The sequence below is a fragment of the Podarcis gaigeae genome (genome assembly GCF_964106915.1).
Source record: "Podarcis gaigeae genome assembly, chromosome: 5".
NCBI classification, from domain to species: domain Eukaryota; kingdom Metazoa; phylum Chordata; class Lepidosauria; order Squamata; family Lacertidae; genus Podarcis; species Podarcis gaigeae.
Window position 1 is genome coordinate 27,896,005 of NC_139681.1, and position 18,630 is coordinate 27,914,634.

General features: G+C 40.1%; 1 protein-coding gene across 6 annotated transcripts in view; it reads right to left on the minus strand.

Annotated features, from left to right (window-relative positions):
• RHOBTB1 (Rho related BTB domain containing 1) overlaps nucleotides 1–18,630 on the minus strand; it is a 59,590-nt gene that overhangs the window by 26,258 nt on the left and 14,702 nt on the right. For 3 of the 6 annotated variants that reach the window (XM_083740400.1, XM_083740399.1, XM_083740402.1), the window contains 3 exons: nucleotides 14,959–15,047; nucleotides 8,722–8,923; nucleotides 6,983–7,086 (listed from right to left, as the gene is read on the minus strand). In XM_083740400.1, the coding sequence (XP_083596526.1) occupies nucleotides 6,983–7,086; nucleotides 8,722–8,913 (296 nt within the window). In that variant the 5' untranslated portion in view covers nucleotides 8,914–8,923; nucleotides 14,959–15,047. The remainder of the gene's footprint in view (nucleotides 1–6,982; nucleotides 7,087–8,721; nucleotides 8,924–14,958; nucleotides 15,048–18,630) is intronic. The other 3 variants (XM_083740401.1, XM_083740403.1, XM_083740404.1) reach the window with 1 other exon arrangement.

Genomic DNA, 18,630 nt, shown 5'->3' on the forward strand with positions numbered 1-18,630 from the left:
CCCTGCATACTGAAGAGCATATTAACCAGTGTTGAACTGCGGAGTACTGTAATTTTCACCAAAACTACACCATTTGTCTTACTCCATCAGCGTATTTGTTACAAGAACTCTCAAGTGGTATGATCTGCTCTTTTCTTTATGGTTATCTCCATATAGGAAAAAAGTGATGTGTGAAGCAGTCCTAACTAGAAATTTTCATCAGAAAATATACTCTTCCCATTTGTCTTTAAATGCAGCAAAGGAAATGAACACACCACCAAGTTGCACCCACAGAAAACATTAGTAATCTTCACGTAAGTAAAACTTACCATTTCCCTCCCCTATCCCTGATTTTGAATAAAAACTCGAAGCTGACCGTTGCTCCAGTTCATTCTGACATGCTGCTGTTGCCTGCAATGTGCTTCCATCTTCCTTCTGTAATTCACACGCTGTGGTTGCTTGTCATTCTACTGTTCAAGTGGTACTCACTGAAAACTGGATGACTAACTCAGAGGTACAGAATGCAGCTCAATACATTATTATTTTTTTAAGTTCATCTGCACAAGGTTTTGCTGTAATACGTCCTTGGAGATTGAAAAGAGCTTTCCTGAGATAAAAAAAATTAGCACTGCACATTTCAGAATATTAGCAAGAATACTAGGTAAAGAATAAAAAAGGATGCATGCATTAAGCCTAGCATAATGACACCTAAGCAGCCTTCTCCAAATCCGAACTTTCCATAAAAACAAAATATGATACTTAGAAGCAATAAATGCTTTAATCTGTATGTACTTTCCTAGAAAGGCATGGATTAAAATTGAGTCAACGGTGGTCCTTCTTTGAGTTCTGCTACACAGTTCCATAAATGGGCAACTGCATCAACAAATCACTTCTCGAGAAACCCTTCCTTGCAGTGCCAAGAGATAAAGCCTTGAAGCAGGCAGTGCAGCAGAGAAAAAGAGGAACTTTCCTTATGCCAATGATGGTGGTAGGCTCTTGAAGCTGAAGTCTAAATAGCTAAAAACCCATTAAGCCACATTCATGTATCACTTTAACACTTACGGCTTTCCCCCCAAAAATCTTAGGATTCTTAAGGGTGTTAAGAATTATAGCTCGGAGGCCAGCACACTTAACAAACTATAGTTCCCATTATTATTATTTTTATTGGGGGGGGGGGGAAGCCATGCCTGTTAAAAGTACTTTCAATGGATAGTGTGGTAGATGTGACCTTCACTACACAGAGATAAAGCCTATCTTCTATAGCTCTGATTCCAGGTTCAGAACAGGCAAGATGCCAGATGAGAGCACACCCAGCCTCTCTGAATTTCAAAAGCTTCATATCGCTACAAAGAGCACGTCACATTCTAAAGACCACTCTTTATGCTCCATTAACAAAATGGAACAGATATGCAGCAAAGCATTGAAACAATCCTTTAAAATAGAATGAAATTTAATCCACTAATCAAGTAAAAGTAGTTTAACAAAACTAAACTCCCTCTAAGTATGCGTTTATTTATAATCATGATTATTAGTATATAAACTAACGTTACTGGTATATAACATATTATTATATTATATTATTAGTATATGTTATATAAACATGTGCAGTGGTACCTTGTGTTACATATGCTTCAGGTTACATACGCTTCAGGTCACAGACTCTGCTAACCCAGAAATAGTACCTCAGGTTAAGAACTTTGCTTCAGGATGAGAACAGAAATTGTGCAGCGCCGGCGCAGCGGCAGCAGGAGGCCCCATTAGCTAAAGTGGTGCTTCAGGTTAAGAACAGTTTCAGGTTAAGAATGGACCTCCAGAATGTATTAAGTTCTTAACCCGAGGTACCACTGTACACATCTAAAATACTAAAAACTAAAACAAACAAGCAAATATTAAAACAATACCAAGCACACAGACTATTCTGTGGCACCCGCCAATAAATCTTACTAGTCTAATTATTTTTGACAATTTGATGTAATTCTTTATTGTTCTGAGCCAAAAGCCTTAAAGAAATGAAAAAGGGAAAGGGGAGGTCAAAGCCTTATGCCCAGCTTGTTCGCACAAATAATGCATGTTATTTAGAAGGGTAGTTACACGCAAAACACGTGCCCCAACCCTTACAGATTAAAATACAAGAATATCCCTCTACTTTCATACTCAAGTGACAGCCTACACTTGTCCTCCCCCTCCCCATACTATTAAGTATTATGATGATATATAAATTAATATACACTGAAATTCACTAATTTATTCCTCTCTATTTTGTTGTGATGAATAAATGCACATAATATACCATGTTTTACCAGCATGCCTCTGCTAAATGTCATGTGATATCGAACTTAGAGGCTGCAGTAGCAGATTAGCATCTTTTATTTTTATTTTTAATTAATTAAAGATCTGTAGATCTCAGGGTGGTTTACTACACAAAAATGTAAGATGAAAAAAACATAATACTTAATAACCACCCCCCCTTCTCCCACAATGCATTTAAAGGCGTATTGGATATTAATTAGCCAAAGGCCTGGTTGGAGAGGAATGTTTTGCCTGTCACCTAAAGGTGTAGATAGAACGAAGGGTGCCACTGCAGAAAAGGCCCGTTCTCATGTTGCCACCCTCCTGACCTCTCATGGAGGAGGCACAAGAAGAACAGCTCAGAGTATGATCTCAGGGTCTGGGTAGGTTCTTATGGAGAGAGGCAGTCCTAAAAAGATGAGCATGACTTCTTATATTTGTGTTATGATCTATAGTTTTAACAATTTTTATAACCTTCTTATAGTGAGGCCAGGAACCTTTCCCATACCTCATGCATGTCTACTGTAACAAAGCCCCAGTCAAGCAGAATGGAAATAAATTGAAGGTGAATTCATGATGATGAGCATGCTAGAACATGGTTTGATCAGAAACCGAATGGAAAATATAACCCTCAAATAGCACCAAGACACCAGATCAGTTCTGCATGGCACAAAATTAAAACAGAAGAGGAGAAAACACAAAGTAATAGTTTGCAGGGAGAGAAGAGTATGTATGTATGTGCATATACATGTATCAGAGAGAGACGTGTGTTTTGCAGGAATGGAAGAGGAAGTACCACAAGCTCAAAAATAGCATGTCCTCCATGCTATTTAACTTAGCAGCCAGCGGGGGGTGGGGAGAGTCAAAATTACAAACTCATAACCACAGATGCAGACCAAAACCCCCATTTCACCATTATAAACACCATTATAAAGTGTGGGGAAATCCATGATTTTACTATTTCTCTGGTAGTTTAACATCATTGTTAGGGAGTGCTTTGAACTAGCCGTTCCACATTAAGTGATCTCAAGGATGAAAGCACACGTTATGTGCTGTTATGCAATTCTTTTTCCAGACCATTTTCCCTCTTACATACACTGAGGCTACATGATGAAGCAGAAGACCAGCAAAACAAGAAGGGGGGGGGGGAGCTTCTTAACCCTTTATCCTTGTGCTCTTTTATTGCTGAAAATCTCTACCCAGCTACTTTTATCCCCACTGGAAAAAAGATGCAGGCATGTTTGATTTTGAATGTCACAGCTTGGCAGCTATGAAAAACCCTTGATTAAGATTTAGAAAAGTTCATTATTGCTTTTCGAGATAAGTCAATTTTACCAACATTTTCCATAAGGAAATAACTTTTACAGCACAATTCTACGCCTCAGTCAGTGCTGCTGGGGATGGTGCTGGGAAGATTGGGTGGGCATTTCTGCACCCAAATCATGGGCAATGGACAAGTACAGCTGTGAGCAGCCACAGACATTGCACCCCAAAATAGTTGGAAGGTGGGTAGCTGAGTCAGCCATGAATCCAACAGATCCAAAACTGTTCTAACCATCTGTTGTGGCAGCCAGGAGCTGGTACAGAAAAAACACAAAAACTCCCCGCTCACACACCTTCTGGCCAGGCCAGCAGATTTTTGGATTCAGCAGTGTTTTGGATGCAGCTGTCATGGGTTAGCCAGCAGTAAATCACACTGTGCAAGCTGGAGTTAACTATTAGCAAAAACACGATCAACACAGTAGTATCAGGCCTAATGAGCACAGCAACTCATCTCCGGTAGGTCTTGCCCTCATGAAGCAGTTGCAGAGACTGAAGGTCCCCATCTCCCCACAGCTGCCTAAGTCCCCTCCTCTCCAGGGTTTTTCCCCAATAGACTGCACTTCTGTGTCACTGATCTCTACTCCACTCTTTTCAAGCCATTTCTAGTTCTGGAGGCAAGAGGTGAGCAGAGCTTGTTCACAGCAGGAACCGGAAACACCTGTCACACTTCACCAACCTGACTCATCTCTGCCTCTTGGCCTCTCTCACCCCACTCTTTTGCTTCAGCTCCTGCATCTGATCCTGGCCGTGTCTCTGCCACAGACTCAGCTCACCAAGCCCTGTTAAATCTTCAGCTTCCAACACCTTCTCCTCCCAGTCTTCTCCCTCTCCGTTGTTCCACAACCAGTCCCTGGTCTCTGAGCCTTCTTCCCTTTTGGGTTCCCCAGCCAGTTCCAGTCCATGAGATTACATCCCCTGTCCCTTGTTCGGATTGCTCTGACCCTCACATAACTATTCCTGAATAAAATATGCATAACCTTTGTAGGAGTGGGCATAAAATATGTCATCCTACATCTTCTCTCCCCCAAAACTGGAACATGCCTGATTTTGCCCTCTTAATCTATACTAATCTGCTCAGTGACAGCGTGTATGTTGACATAAGGACACAGCAAGCAGGGAGACGAAGAGTAAACACAGGAACCACTTAATTTTAAACTTGCTAGCACCTAAGTAAATTAGTATTTTGTGACTTTGAAAAATGCATTATATATTTTGCAATCTTTGAACAGTGCATTCAAGTGCAATACTTAAATATAGAAAGAATTTAAACTGTATGCTTTAATTAGGGCTTTGATTGCCTTTCACAAACGAGCAGTTATGGCACTAGTCACCTCTCACAAAGCTCTCTGCATCAGGAGAGTGAATTCAAAGAAGAATGATATAAAGCAGCAAGTATGGCCAAAGCGTCCAAATCAAGGAATGGCACAGCAAACTTCTTCTATGTTTGCATAAGCTTCCGTCTCAGCCTGATGCAACACATCTCCTTATCCCTCCCATTGCTTTTGCTACTTGCTCCTGTTGCTTTTCATTGTCCTACAGCCCTGCTTTCTGTGATAACTTCTGAGAGTCACCCATACAATACAGCCCCCATTTAGGGGCTCTAATGTTTGTGAACTTTTGATCACATGCTTCAGCCTGATAGTGTGATAGGTTTTGATACCAGCTTCTATCAGAAACATGCAGTTTTGTGCATGTGGATTCGCCATACAACGAGAGATGTGCACACAGTTAAGAGGCTTGCAAATATTATGACTGTCTCATAAAAGCCATTTCTGCAGCTTCCGCATGGGAGAGCCATAATATACGAGGCTGCCTTCATTGCTGATTCTTTTTCTCTCCTACCCAGTATACAATTGCTGGGCGAGAGACACTGAAGCTATTACATTTTAAGTGTGATGGAAGTAGTCTGAAATAACTGCCCATGCCTTGAAAATGCATGTGCATTTTTGTGACACGGTTTATTCTTAGTTCTATAAGCCTGCTGAGAGAAAGCCAGATGTCTATTGGCTAATGCTTATGGTGTTGTTAACATATCTTCCCTTCTCTCAATCCTTCACAGTGTTTATAAACTGCTGACAGAATGTGTAAATTGAAGGATGAACATATATGAGTATACATGCATGAAATGTCCATATATTCTATATCTAAGGGGGATATCTTGCCTTAGGCATAAGGGAAAGGGCAATTCTAAAAACCTGTATAAAGGAAACTGTGAAATCACATTCCTACTGTGGATGAAGAACTGTTAAAAATGTTACATCTGTCTCCTCCCATATGACAGGACTAACAGAGTAAAATACTACCGCCACTATAAACTGTATTAAACTACTAAATTACTGACCATGCAGACTTCACCCAAGTTGCAATGTACTAAGCCACCAGTACTAAACAAAAAAAGGCAATGCAAACTTATTATCAGCAAATGAAAGGTGAGCTTAGATGCAAATGCCAGAATTGCAAGAACCACACAATTGGTTCTGCATAGCCAATGGGGTTTGGGCTTGTAGCTCTTCATTAGCACCTCCCCCCCCCCCCACCGGTGCTACAGGCAGGCATACAAAACTACTTCTGATACCCAAAGCTTTAGGGTTATGCTTAAAGTAGCTTTCTGGATCCCAGCCAACGGTCTGTAATGCTGATGAAAGGATATTTGATATTCAGGTAACACAACCTGTTTCCTCTAGTTACATTTAAATCAACAAAATAGGAAGTAAGTCTTTAATGGACTTCAATCAGGTTACAATTCTACATGCATTTTAAGCAATTATTACTCTAACCCTGGTCAAACTGTGCTTAGGCCAATAAATTTAGGACTCGAGGACAAAAAGCATTTCCTTCATCCACACCAACATGCCTATCAGAAGTGGACACCCGTGAATAGCCTGGAGAAAACAGAGTCACGCTACACTCAAATATGAAGGAGAATCTGTGTTAGTCAAATTTCACATCATATGCTTATACAGCAGTTGTAGTGAAAGATTTCTCCCTGTGCAGAATCACAAGCATTTGTATTGTATTCTTTAACACACCTGGCAGCTATTTTAGCAATAAGTGAATTGATTACCTTACATCATGGCCAGTCAAGCAATTATCAACACTTCAGGGTTTGGTTTTTTTTACATTTTTGCAAATGGTCTTTGAAATGCAAAATGTTTCAAGACTTTTGCTCAAAACCTTTATGGCAATGATAAACTACATAGATAAGTTATATTCCCTTCAAAGATGTATATATTCATAAACCTTGTAATAGATGCTGTTCTTCGAAAGAAAGAGGAATGTGAACACTCTTGATAAATTTAATACCTCACATTTCACACTTCAAAGCTGCAGTTCTTTTCCCACTAGGTTTTACTTGACTTGCAAATAAAAATTTGGGCTAACTCCCACTTACCTTCCATAAGCAAAGCGCCTATCTTTGTGATGATCGCCAAATGTGTCCCAGAGCCTGAGAGAAACACTCACTTCATCAACAACATCCCGGGAACGTTCAAGAACCTGAAATAGGTACATTTCCATCAGTTAAAAGCTTGCTGCAGATACAATTCCCTGAAGAAAGTCCTAATATATCAGTATGCTCTGGGACATGGTCAAAGGCTTACTTCAGAAATTGTGCCAAATCATGGTTACAGAGGCTTGATTATGTTCTGGCATGATTTCTGATTTCTGAACCAGAAGTTAAGTTTTGAAGGCCCAGAGTGAATTTATGAAGGTGAGTACTGAGAGGATGGAAAGACAGGCAGTGCTAAACCACAGTGTTGCACATTCATAAAATTCAAAACATGGCCTGGATTATAAACTATGGTTCATACAATACATTGTTTGGCATAATGTCTAAATATAGCCATTTATGTTCTCTGTCAATTATGTAATTTTTTATTTTATTATACCTGTCATAAGGTCCCAGCATGGGATACAACAATATAATGAAAGGCTATGATTGTTGTAACCTGCCCTGGAACCTTTAGGTGAAGGGCAGTTTAGAAAACTTTTAAATAGATGTATCACTGGAACTTAACTGCAATTAATTTGGATCCTTATGCACCGGCGTAGTTCATCTCTTTCTCTCTCTCTCTCCCTTCTTCTCCTAACAAACTGTGATTATTTGTAATGAAACAAACAAACCACAAGTACTGATTTGCATGGAATGGCAAGCCAGATTCTAGTTCTCTTTCCTCCCTGGCACACTGAAGAAAGGAGCAGAGGAGGAACAATGCATGATATTTTAAGCAACATGCACCAGCCCACATCAAACTACAGTTTGTGATATGAGAAACAAGTCACTGCGAAGCTCTGCAGCACTGAAACCTGATTTGGGGGTCACTTGTGAATGCACATGGTGAGCTGAAAGGTGAGCAGCTTTCAACTTTGGCACAGGTTTTATTAAGAACACTGTCAGCTAGAGCCACGAGGTACAGCAAAGTTCCTGAACTTTTTTTATTAGAGTTGCACTGAAAATGAAATCCAACAAACATAGCCTTTCTCATTCTCAAAGGTCTATAACAGGACCTGCTGCACCCACTGAAATTTCTTCTGTCACACTGCTATTGCTCAGTCACCAAGACCAGAAGCCAGAAAGAGAGGATTGTGGGTGTCTGTGAATCAAAACAGGGCGCTGAGATATTCCCAACTCAACAGGGTCCCGAAACTGAATGGACATCAACCCTTTTAAAAATGAACTACAGGAAAGATTCCATGTATTATCCACAATGTGTGTAAGACATAGGTTTTCCTCTCTTTAAACATCACAGGAAAGCTTAGTTGTCTGTTCAGGAGAGGCTAAGATATTTACAAAATATTATATTTTTAAAACAAAGGAGACTGGATAAATAAACTCTAAAAGGATGTATGTATTTAAACACAACACAGATATTTCAAACAACAACCATATAGAGCTGTCACTTTTGAACAGAATGGTCCAATGATTTCAAAATATGTTCTATCAGCACTGACGGAAGACCAGTCTACTTGGTCCATTTTGAATTACTTCTCTCTCCTGAACACCATGCATTCAGAACACACAATTCCACTGACTGTTACAAAGCAGCAACACTTAAAGCCAATAACTGGTTGATGCCAAGGCAAACTTCCTTATACATTATTGCACAACTTGATAAAGTGGACAGTACATACCTCTTGGCAGACTCGATACTGATCAATTGCCCAGACTGTAGGAACGTGAGTTGCTAGCAGCTGATACTGCGTTAGGGTGGTGTTACATGCTCTTGCACAAATTAAGCGAGTCTTCCCCACTGCATTGTCACCAACAACCACACACTTGATGGTTTCAACGTTTGGTCTTTCGTAGTCCATGTCAGCATCCATGTACCGGAGACTGTAAAAAGACAATAATGCCAGTTTCTAACAGTAGGAAACCCTATTATTTAAAGACAGGTCTACTTTCCCCCCTTTACTTGCTCAAAGGCAAGGATTGAAGTTCAGACTAAACTATACTGCTGCCAAGGCTGATTTATAAACTCCACACAGTTCATAAAATCCAGGCAGTTCTTTTGACCTTGAATGCCTGCCTTCCTTATTTTCTGCTTGGTTTTCTATAAACATAAACTTGCTTAAAGGAGATAAAGCATGGTGCAGCTAGGATTGCCAACAGAACCAGACAGCAGTTGCTTTAGCCTTTGCCACACAAAGTGTGACACAGCTCCATCACGTTAACATGAGTGCTCACTGCTATTCCCTCACAGCAAACATGAAAGGGAAATACATTTAAAACAATAAAAACTAGCTTGTATTACTTTCTGAAAAACCAGTAGCCTCGAACCTGCCATTGCCTTGGAATTCTAATAAACAAAGGCATCAGTGCAGTTTAGAATCCAGTGATTAAAATCACAGGCATTTTGAAAGGTTCAGTCTGCCATCTTGATTCAAAATTGCATCCACCTGTATCCAAACAGACAAAAACCTGCCCCTTGATCTCAGGAATCATCGTACAATTAATTTTTTACGATATCTTAAGAGGTGCCCAAACACATAAAGAACAGACAAAAAAAATCTTTTCCAAAATAAACAGTTTATAGAAGCGAAACTGTTACAAATCATAAGGTAAAGGTAAAGGACCCCTGGACAGTTAAGAAACAATACTTTACATTCTGGAGTCATACCCAGGTTAATTCTAAGGGAATTAGCCGAACAGATTTCTTGAGTGCCCTACAAACTGCTGGCTCATTATAATATGAGCACCACTTTTAATCTTAAATGCTCACCCTTGAACATACATTGGCCATTCACAGGGCAGGCCATTCACCTGCATCTAATCATTGGTCACCAGTGTGCATATTCATGTGCTTAAGAAAAGGTTCCTCAATGTTATGCTGCGAAGACTACCAGCATTAAAAATGGCAAAATTACTGCTGCATAAAGCATTTTGGCAGCATCTTGACCCATCAACATTTGGATACAAATTGTAAGCTTGTTCTTAAAAGATCCGCTTGTGCTTTTGGGAGCATAAAACCTGGCTGAAAAAAATAACACCTGTTAACAACTAAAATAGGAATGCGCTGCTTTACAAGCAAAACTAGAGGAACCCATATTTTATTCTGACTTGTGTCAACTTTATTATCCTATTATACTGTGCACAGAGGATTCCATAAATCTTTGCCCTGCTCTATCTTTTTAATTCTGAATGAAAACCAACCTCAACAACAATGCGAACGATTTAGAGGCAAAAGTTTCAAGATCAACCAGATTAATGTCTAAATTAAGAGTGTACTCTCACAAGGATATGTAAAACTTGTTATCTCATTTCCAAGCAGTGTTGATAAAAAAATTGGGGTTGTTTTGTTTTAACAATTTGCTACAGAAAGCACAAGTTCATGTTTTGTACTTCCTTCCCACCGCCCCAAGTTTGGAGGAGAAAACTGGTGATGAAGTTCCACACAAAAGTGAAGAACTGTGTTTTGCAGATCATCACATGGGTGCTGGGTCCAAAGGTTCCCTTCTGAATGCAAACAGGACCAAACCTTGCACAGAACAGCACAAGAAAACTGGAACTAAGTCAACAAACATTACCCTGCTTCTGCATCCTCTTGGGCAAAGCATTATTGAGTTTCCCATAAGAAAAATGGATAATCATTCAATTGAAGATATCAGTGAACCTGCAAGCCCACATTGTCTAGCATACGAATACATTTCAGTGTGAATGGCTTGTAAGGGAATTAATTCACTTTTGTTTTCCAGTCACCCTACATTTTCTTTTGTATTCATTTGGGTAGGAAGGGTAGCACTGAATAATATGACAGTCAAGTCTTGAAACGCCCCTTGTTTTCTCCACCAAATCTCTTCATCTATTTTTCTTTGGTGAGGGGAGGGGTAATCCAGAAATACTCCTCCTCCCTCCCCCAGCCACATGTGTTGGCATAAAAATGTGCCAAGGTCCAAGACATGAGATTCCTGGGCCTATATGAACATGTTTGTTCACCAGTCTGCAAATGTCATGCTGAAGGGATCCAACTCTAGTGTCCAGAAATGGCAGGGAGAATAAAGACTCATCAGAAACAAACAAGGACCCCCTAACCTGACAATTTCGCCTTGTATATATGAAGGACAGAGCCAAACAACCACCACAATTTGCAGGTGAGGGAACCCTAAGATTTTTCTGTTTAAACAGAAGCCTTCCTGGAAATGTTCAATAGCTGTCAAAACTTAATTAAATCTTTTATCGTTGCACTGTATTTTTCTACACAGAAAAGCAATTTCAGAATTAAGGAACAGGTATAATTACAGCGGCGAGCAATTTCGCCTTTATGCGTGCTGCATAAGTACAGTCCTCCCCCTTCATAGCTATAGAATGAGCATTAAAAGCATTCTTCCAGTAGTTTTAAGTGTTATTCTGCTGTTCAATATTTGTTCTGTCCAATCAATTATACTTTGTAAAGTGCAATAAGAGATGTTTTAATAATGGATGGACTGTAACTAATGTTAATTTTACTTTTGTTTCAGTTGACACAGCTCTTGAAACATAGGTAATGTAAAAACTAAATATTACCTAAGCAAAAGTTCACGCATTGAAATGTGAAGGCTAATTATAGGGGGGATCTGACTTATAGTATATTTATTACCAGTCTAGAGTAGAGCAACAACATTACATTAACTGGTCATGCTGCTCTATGCTTGTAGGAAGCTAGAGCATTAGGAAAACCACAACGGGGGCAATTCATAGACAACTTTATGGCCACAGGGAGCATAAAAGCATAGTCAACAGAATGACTAGAGGAGGGAAGCTGGGGGAAGTCTAAACAAGTTAAGGGACTCTGACTTGTAGTGTCACAGACAGCTACAATACATCAACAACCATTACTGTTTCTAATTTAAGCCTCAGATAAAACTATTTTGTAATCAGATAAAATTAAAATGTATGTACTAAATAAAAAAGCCAAGTGTTTGGTAAGTGTATTTCAAACACTGGTGGCACCCCATAGCTCAAGAGCTAAGGGGTCAAGAAACACTCATCCAATGCTACTTTCTAGAACTGCCCCCAGAGATAAGATTGGGATCAATGGAGAACAGTGTTCCTGGTGGCAACATCCTATAGACTGCAGAAGAGGATACCATGGTTGATAGTGTCAAACGCTAATGAAAGATCTAAGAAGAGCAACAGGGTTGTGCTCCCTCCAGTCGTGGGGCAAAATAATGGATGAGTCATTATAGGGAACAGTGGCATATATATAACAACACAAGTTTTTTTCCTTTTATTTTTTACAAGTTGTTGAAATCAAAGGAGGAGGGATGAGATAATTGCTAACATTTCTTCTTGGACTGGAGAAGGTTGAATGGGTAGAAGAGTGGCAACTCAGGTGAATAAAAGTAGGTGTAAAAAAAAACCCCACCCATCTAGACGCATCCCAAGTATGAAAAATAACTCCTGGACACCCCCACCCTTACACACCTGCCCCTGACCTCTGTACCCACCACAGAAGCATACAATACTACGCAGCTTGTAGGAGCAAGAGAATGACAAGAAAGCAAAATAAATCATTGAAATTGGGATTCGTAACTATAGCCGAAGACTATGCTGAAAAAGCAGTGCAGATGTGGTCAAACAACTGAGCTTTTTAAAAATTTACCAGGAAGAAAGATACGGTGTCATAGTCAGAACCTATAAGGTTACTCTGGTGGAGAAAGGCAATACAAAGTAAAACTGGTTAGTTTCCGAGAAGAAGGCGGCATGAGAAAGCTGGGGCAGATAAAAGGAGAATGGTAGAAAGAATGCAGATGGTCAAGGACATAGAGATAAAACTTCTAGAAGTCAAAAGCACTGGCTGCCCATGAGCTGCAACAGAATAACTTGCAGTTATTCACTTCCTTCGATGCATAGCACTTTGTTTTCTAAAACTGACTATATCACACTAGGATCTGTTATTGCCTTTCCTCTCCCCCCTTTTCTTTTCTTCAGGTATGCTAGAGTTCCATTTCAAGATAACTACTAAAAATTGAAGTCAAAAAAGATGACAACCACACTCATGTTAAAATTATTTGCTTGACAGAGAAACTGTGCTGCTGCTGTTACATCAAACAAATTGGATTTCAGGAGGCAAAGGACAAGTTCAGCTACTTGACCAAAGGTCCTATTCTGTTGCTGGGACAAAAAATGCTACCTATTTGAGAGCAGCTAAATAAGAATGGCAGAATAGGTTGTTCTTGGTAATTCTGGACTTCATCCCTTTCCAAAGACCAGATTTACATGCTCCTTCCGTCTTGTGATAGCAGAGATGTTTCTTTTTGATCTGTAGCATATGCTGGTGCCTTTGTCGTTAAGGCCCAAGAGGTAGAGGGCATGAGCTTTAACATTCAAAAGCAATATACTGACACATTCTGGATCCCTGAATGTCTGCTCTTGTCACCCTGATATGGTGCTGGCCTTGAAACTTTGGGCTTCTCCAAACTCTTGAAAACTCAAACCTTGGAAGAATAGTAGGACAGGGAGTGCAATCATCCGTTCTGTTCTCTTCCCTTCTTCTAAGCTACAGTTATGTACAAACTTTAGTGTATTTTAACTCTGAAATTATACTTTGCTAATCAAGAAGAACACACCACAGTTCCCTGATCTTATATGTAATAGGAAGGCGAAGGCATAGTTTAATCAAAAGTGGAAGCTTTCACCCTTAGCCTCCACATGCAGAGGAGGATAGCAGTAATGAGCAAGCCTGCAGTTCATCAGGCCTTATTCATGGCTGTTTAAACCAGGGCAGTATCTGAGCTGATGCACGTTTTGTTTAAGAATCCTATGAGATCATTACCCCTTTAAATTCAACTTTAGAAGCAGAAGTTAATATACAAACACATGCTGCTTCACTGATAGAGTTGCTCTAGCTGAAATATTACCTCTTGTGTTACATAGGCTAGCAGCCTGTATCATCTACAAAATCATACTATTTAGTGTTGGGAAAGAAACGTTTTAGGGTATCACCTCAACAAAAAGGTGCATAAAGATGGTCCACAACAATATTATCCATACCAGACAGCCTTTCAGAGGCAATAGCTACAATCAAAACCCAACTGATTCAAATTATAAGATAGGAGATTCCATGTAAACATTAGGAAGATCTTTCTGACAGTAAGAGCTGTTTGACAGTGGAATGAACTACCCTGGAAGGAGGTAGACTCTCCTTTATTAGAGGTTTTTAAACAGAGGTTAAGTGGCCCTTTTCATGGATTCTTTAACTGCAATCCCTGCATTGCAAGGGCTGAACTATATGACCCTTGGTGTCCCATCCAACTCTCCAATTCTATGATCTTCATGTTCTGCTTTTGAACTTCCAAAAATACCTGGCTGCCTTCTGCTAGAAACGGAATGCCGGACTACATAGACCTCGATCTGATCTGATCTAAACAATACAATTATTAGGTTCCCATTGTATCATAAAGCAATGTGAAAATAAAAGGGGAATTCCTTCCCTAGTACAAATCCTGGATTTTGCCTTGAAATTACCAGTTTCTGCAGCGCGAGTAAGATTAGAACCAAAGCATGTTGACACAACAATCAACAGTCAATGCTGAGTTGGTTTATTTAGCATGCAGCTGATGTGCAGTGTTTACACTGAAAACATCTGAAAACTGTTGTAGGAAATCACATTTCACACTGCAATGCTTCTAGTTGTCCAAATCAAAACATTTCACAATACAAAACTGTGTGCAGAAAACCCACATTATGCCATGTCTGAGTGAGCCTGTCTTTCTGCCTGTGCTCCTCCTGGGCTTGGCAGTTGACACAAGAGACACTGGCAAGCTCACTTTCCACCACCTGTTTTGTGAGACTTCTGCGCTACCATTTCCTAATGCAGATGTAACAGTCTAATATTTGCAGCATTCTGTGCTCAGCATAGAATCAGGTGCTCAGCACCATCATTGACGGACCTTTATTTTCTTGTTGGGAAATGGTACTTTCTGCTGTGCTGAAGCAGTTAATGTTGTTCCTTGGTACTGGTGCACGAAGCCCGTAAGCCCTGCAAGTGTATGGCAAAAGGGAAAGTGTTTAATTGAGGCTTCCAATGGCCTCTTGCACCTCATCCTAAGGCCCTGATGCTGGCTGGCTGGCAGCTCTGGCAGCATGGTTTTCTCCTTGATTTTGGAGGCCAGCAGAGTGCCCAGCTCTAGTTGCCTTGCACTGGATGCTGCAGCAACTCTCTCAAGACATTGCCTCTAGTTGCACTGCAATGGATGTAGGATAGGATAAAGCTCGGTGGTCCATTTGTGTGGCCAAATGCCACACCAGCAGATTAGAAAAGAAACAAAAGCACCTTTTTTGTGATGCCTTGGGCCAAACCCCAATCAAAATGAAGCATAATTAAATGAAATTTCATTTGCTCACATTTATCCCTGATTGCCCTTGTTTTCCTCTTATCCTCTTCTCCCTTGACTCTGATGTTGACAAAATATATAATATAAACTCCTTGGGGTGGGGTGGGGTAGAGAGAGAAGGATCGTACATAGTAAAATATGTTACTCTGCAATGTGCCATGCATATTAATAGTGCTTTATGTATGAATGGTAACTTTTAACTAAGTTTGAAGCAACAGCACCATAAAGCACAACAAAGGAGAAAAAGTCATACTGAAATTGTGTTTGTTGTGCTTGTCTCTTCACTATGAATCCCACCCCAATCTGTTTCTTAGTACCCCTGCAGGATGGCCCCTGTTGTAAAGAATTCTTTTCCCATATGAATCAACTCAACTATCCAATGTAAACATTCTTAAACAGCCCTCACTGCCATTGAGGTCACGGACAGCTTGCTTGTACAAACACTCTGGCATACAGTATAAATTAAAGATATGAAAGCATACACTAATATTCTTCTTCTTAGGCTCATACAGCTGATGCATTTTCCGAGCTGTGGAAATGCTATTGTCCTCTTCTTGTTGTGTGCACAATATACACATTTATGGCTTTTTCCCCTGTTGCACTTTCATCACTGTCAAATCAGTTTTCTGGTGGCATTTTCATATTTTGAAATATACCTACTAAGATTCTAACATCCCCCGGCCCAGGTTTATGCCTGCAACAGCCATCTATTGAATAGTGCCTGTGACATCAATGCCAGTTTCGTGTCATCACTGATGACAAAACATGATCTCTCAATGTCTATACAGACTAAGAGCTCGTTTTCATGGTTTTTACATTAGTATATGGCAGGAAATTTGTTGTAAGCATTCAGCTCAAGAATGCTTCAGTAGCCTCTTAAAGAAAAAGCAGAGCAAGGTTTTCCTTTCCTTTCCACACTGCAGCTCACAATTTCTAGACCCTTTGCTTTTTGTTTGAAGATGTGAGCTCCCTAGTGCCCCCTAGCACTGGAGTACACTTTTCTCTTCTTTATTTTTTAAAAAAGTGCTTACCACCATGGGAGCACTTCTGCCGAAAGCACCGTACGCTATAATAAACGCAAATGACAGCAACAATGTCAGTGTACCATTGCACCTCTTCCACCATTACAACAAGAGGAAGGCTTTAGCTCAATGCTGGTTTATCTGTGTTGCATGAAGAAGATGCTAGATTCAATCCCTGACAACTGCAGGCAGGGCTAGAAAAGTTTCTCTGCCTGAAACCTTGGAGAGCCACATTTCGTCAGTATAGACCAGCCTTCCCCACCCAGACACCCTCCAGATGTTGGCCTCCATCAGCCCCAGCCAGCATGGCCAGTGATGATGTAAGTTGCAGACCAACATCTGGAGGGTACCAGGTTGGAGGAGGCTCGTGTATACAATACTGAGGTAAGTGAAACTATGTTCCTAAGCCCTCCTCTCCTTTACATTTGTACATCACTTACATTACTGTTGCTGGACTGTATCATTAGGAGTGAGGTTGTTCCCATTACTCTGAGAAAATAATATCAGGTACAAGTCTTTATAGATGCATTATCTCTCTCCTTCACTACAAGAAAATATTACTTACTGGTATTTGAGAATCAACTTATATGGCTGCCATATTTTAACGCAAAATGACTTTACCAAATAATTAAATAAACCGCCTTGTTGGATGTTTCCAAACCCCTACATTCCTTCCATTTGTATATTAATATGTTGTTTTATTCTATATATTAATAGATGTAGGGATGATGAGACTTAAACTTAATTATTGCCTTAATAACCCTTATTCTGGTTAGAATGATGCCAAACTATTCATTGTCAAATAAAGCTTTCATGCAATAAAGGCCTAAGAGCAGGCAGTGGGATATTAGTGCAAACATTGTAAACTTAAGCCAAATTCATATATGGATTTTGATCAAACTGTAGCAATAGTGCGTTCAAAGTTTCCTGAGAGATGATGAAAACTATTCTCCTGAATGTGGATTTCAGTATCTAGCTTTTATTAATGATTGATTTTCTTCCCAATCCACTGAAAAAAAGTGTCTCCTAGATAACAAGGTACTTCAACTGATCCCAGCTATCAACTATCCAAAAGTAGTCCAGAAGCACAAACTCCTGAGGCCTTTGGAGAACTGCAGATTAGTCACTGTATAGATACCACTAATGAATGCAAAACAACACTAAAAAGGAAATCATGTTTTAACGAAGTCTTATTTGTTTGCTTTCTTGCTCACAAAACATTTAGAAGAGCTTTGCTCATTAAAACAAAAAGGTAATCTAAAAGGCAATTTCAGGTGTAAGCAAAACATATTTTCTTGAAGAGGGCAAAGGAAGCATGATAGGTATGCAGAACCGTCTTCTGCAAACTTCTGACTTAGCAATGATTAATTAAGCGAACCATTGTAATGGCCATTGGCCGGGTTCCAAAAATACATATGACAGGTTGAATGAGCCACTTACATGTTTTCTATCTTCTCCTATTTTTAAAAAATAGCTCCAGCACTACTTAGCATTTATTTAATGCCGCCAGTTTGCTAGGCGCTACATGCTTGGCTGCTGTTCAAGAGAACGTCCAGGAACAGAAAACAAACGGCGGGTGAGCTACTGTCAGTTGCTGAGAATATTCTGGCATCGCCTGCCAGCTCTTGCTGTGACCATATGCAGAACTTCACGGTTCCGTGCGAACAGATGTGCAAAGCCAGCTTTTCAGCCGCATGGTTTGCGTTATGGCCAGCAGCAGCCAAGTCGGTCAAAAGGACTGGCTCAAACTGCTTGCCTTGCCTTTTCTGCTTTGACAGGGATGCTGGGGCTGCTGGAAACCACAAGCTCCAAGCAAAAAGGAATAGGGGCAGAGAAAGGAGGAGAAGGAACCCAATCATTCTATTAAAATGTTTATTACAGTATAAATATCATAAGCATGATGCAGCCAAAGTTCAGGACTTCTTAAGATTATTCCTATTAGTGGCACACCTGCTGTCTTGCAACTGAAATAAATGGCTTGGCTGGGTTGCAACCTGTGTTTCTCCCACTCATTGAAACATTCAGCAGACTTGCTTTCCCCATGACACACACACACTGGACATATAATAATATATATGGTGGGCTTCTTCTTCAGACACCAAGAAGCAACCATTGGTTGCTGGCTTGAACTTGTACGCCCCCTAATGTGTCCATTGCAAGCCCTCTTATGCTAGCCCCCTGGCTGTTGTCACAGCAACCCACAACA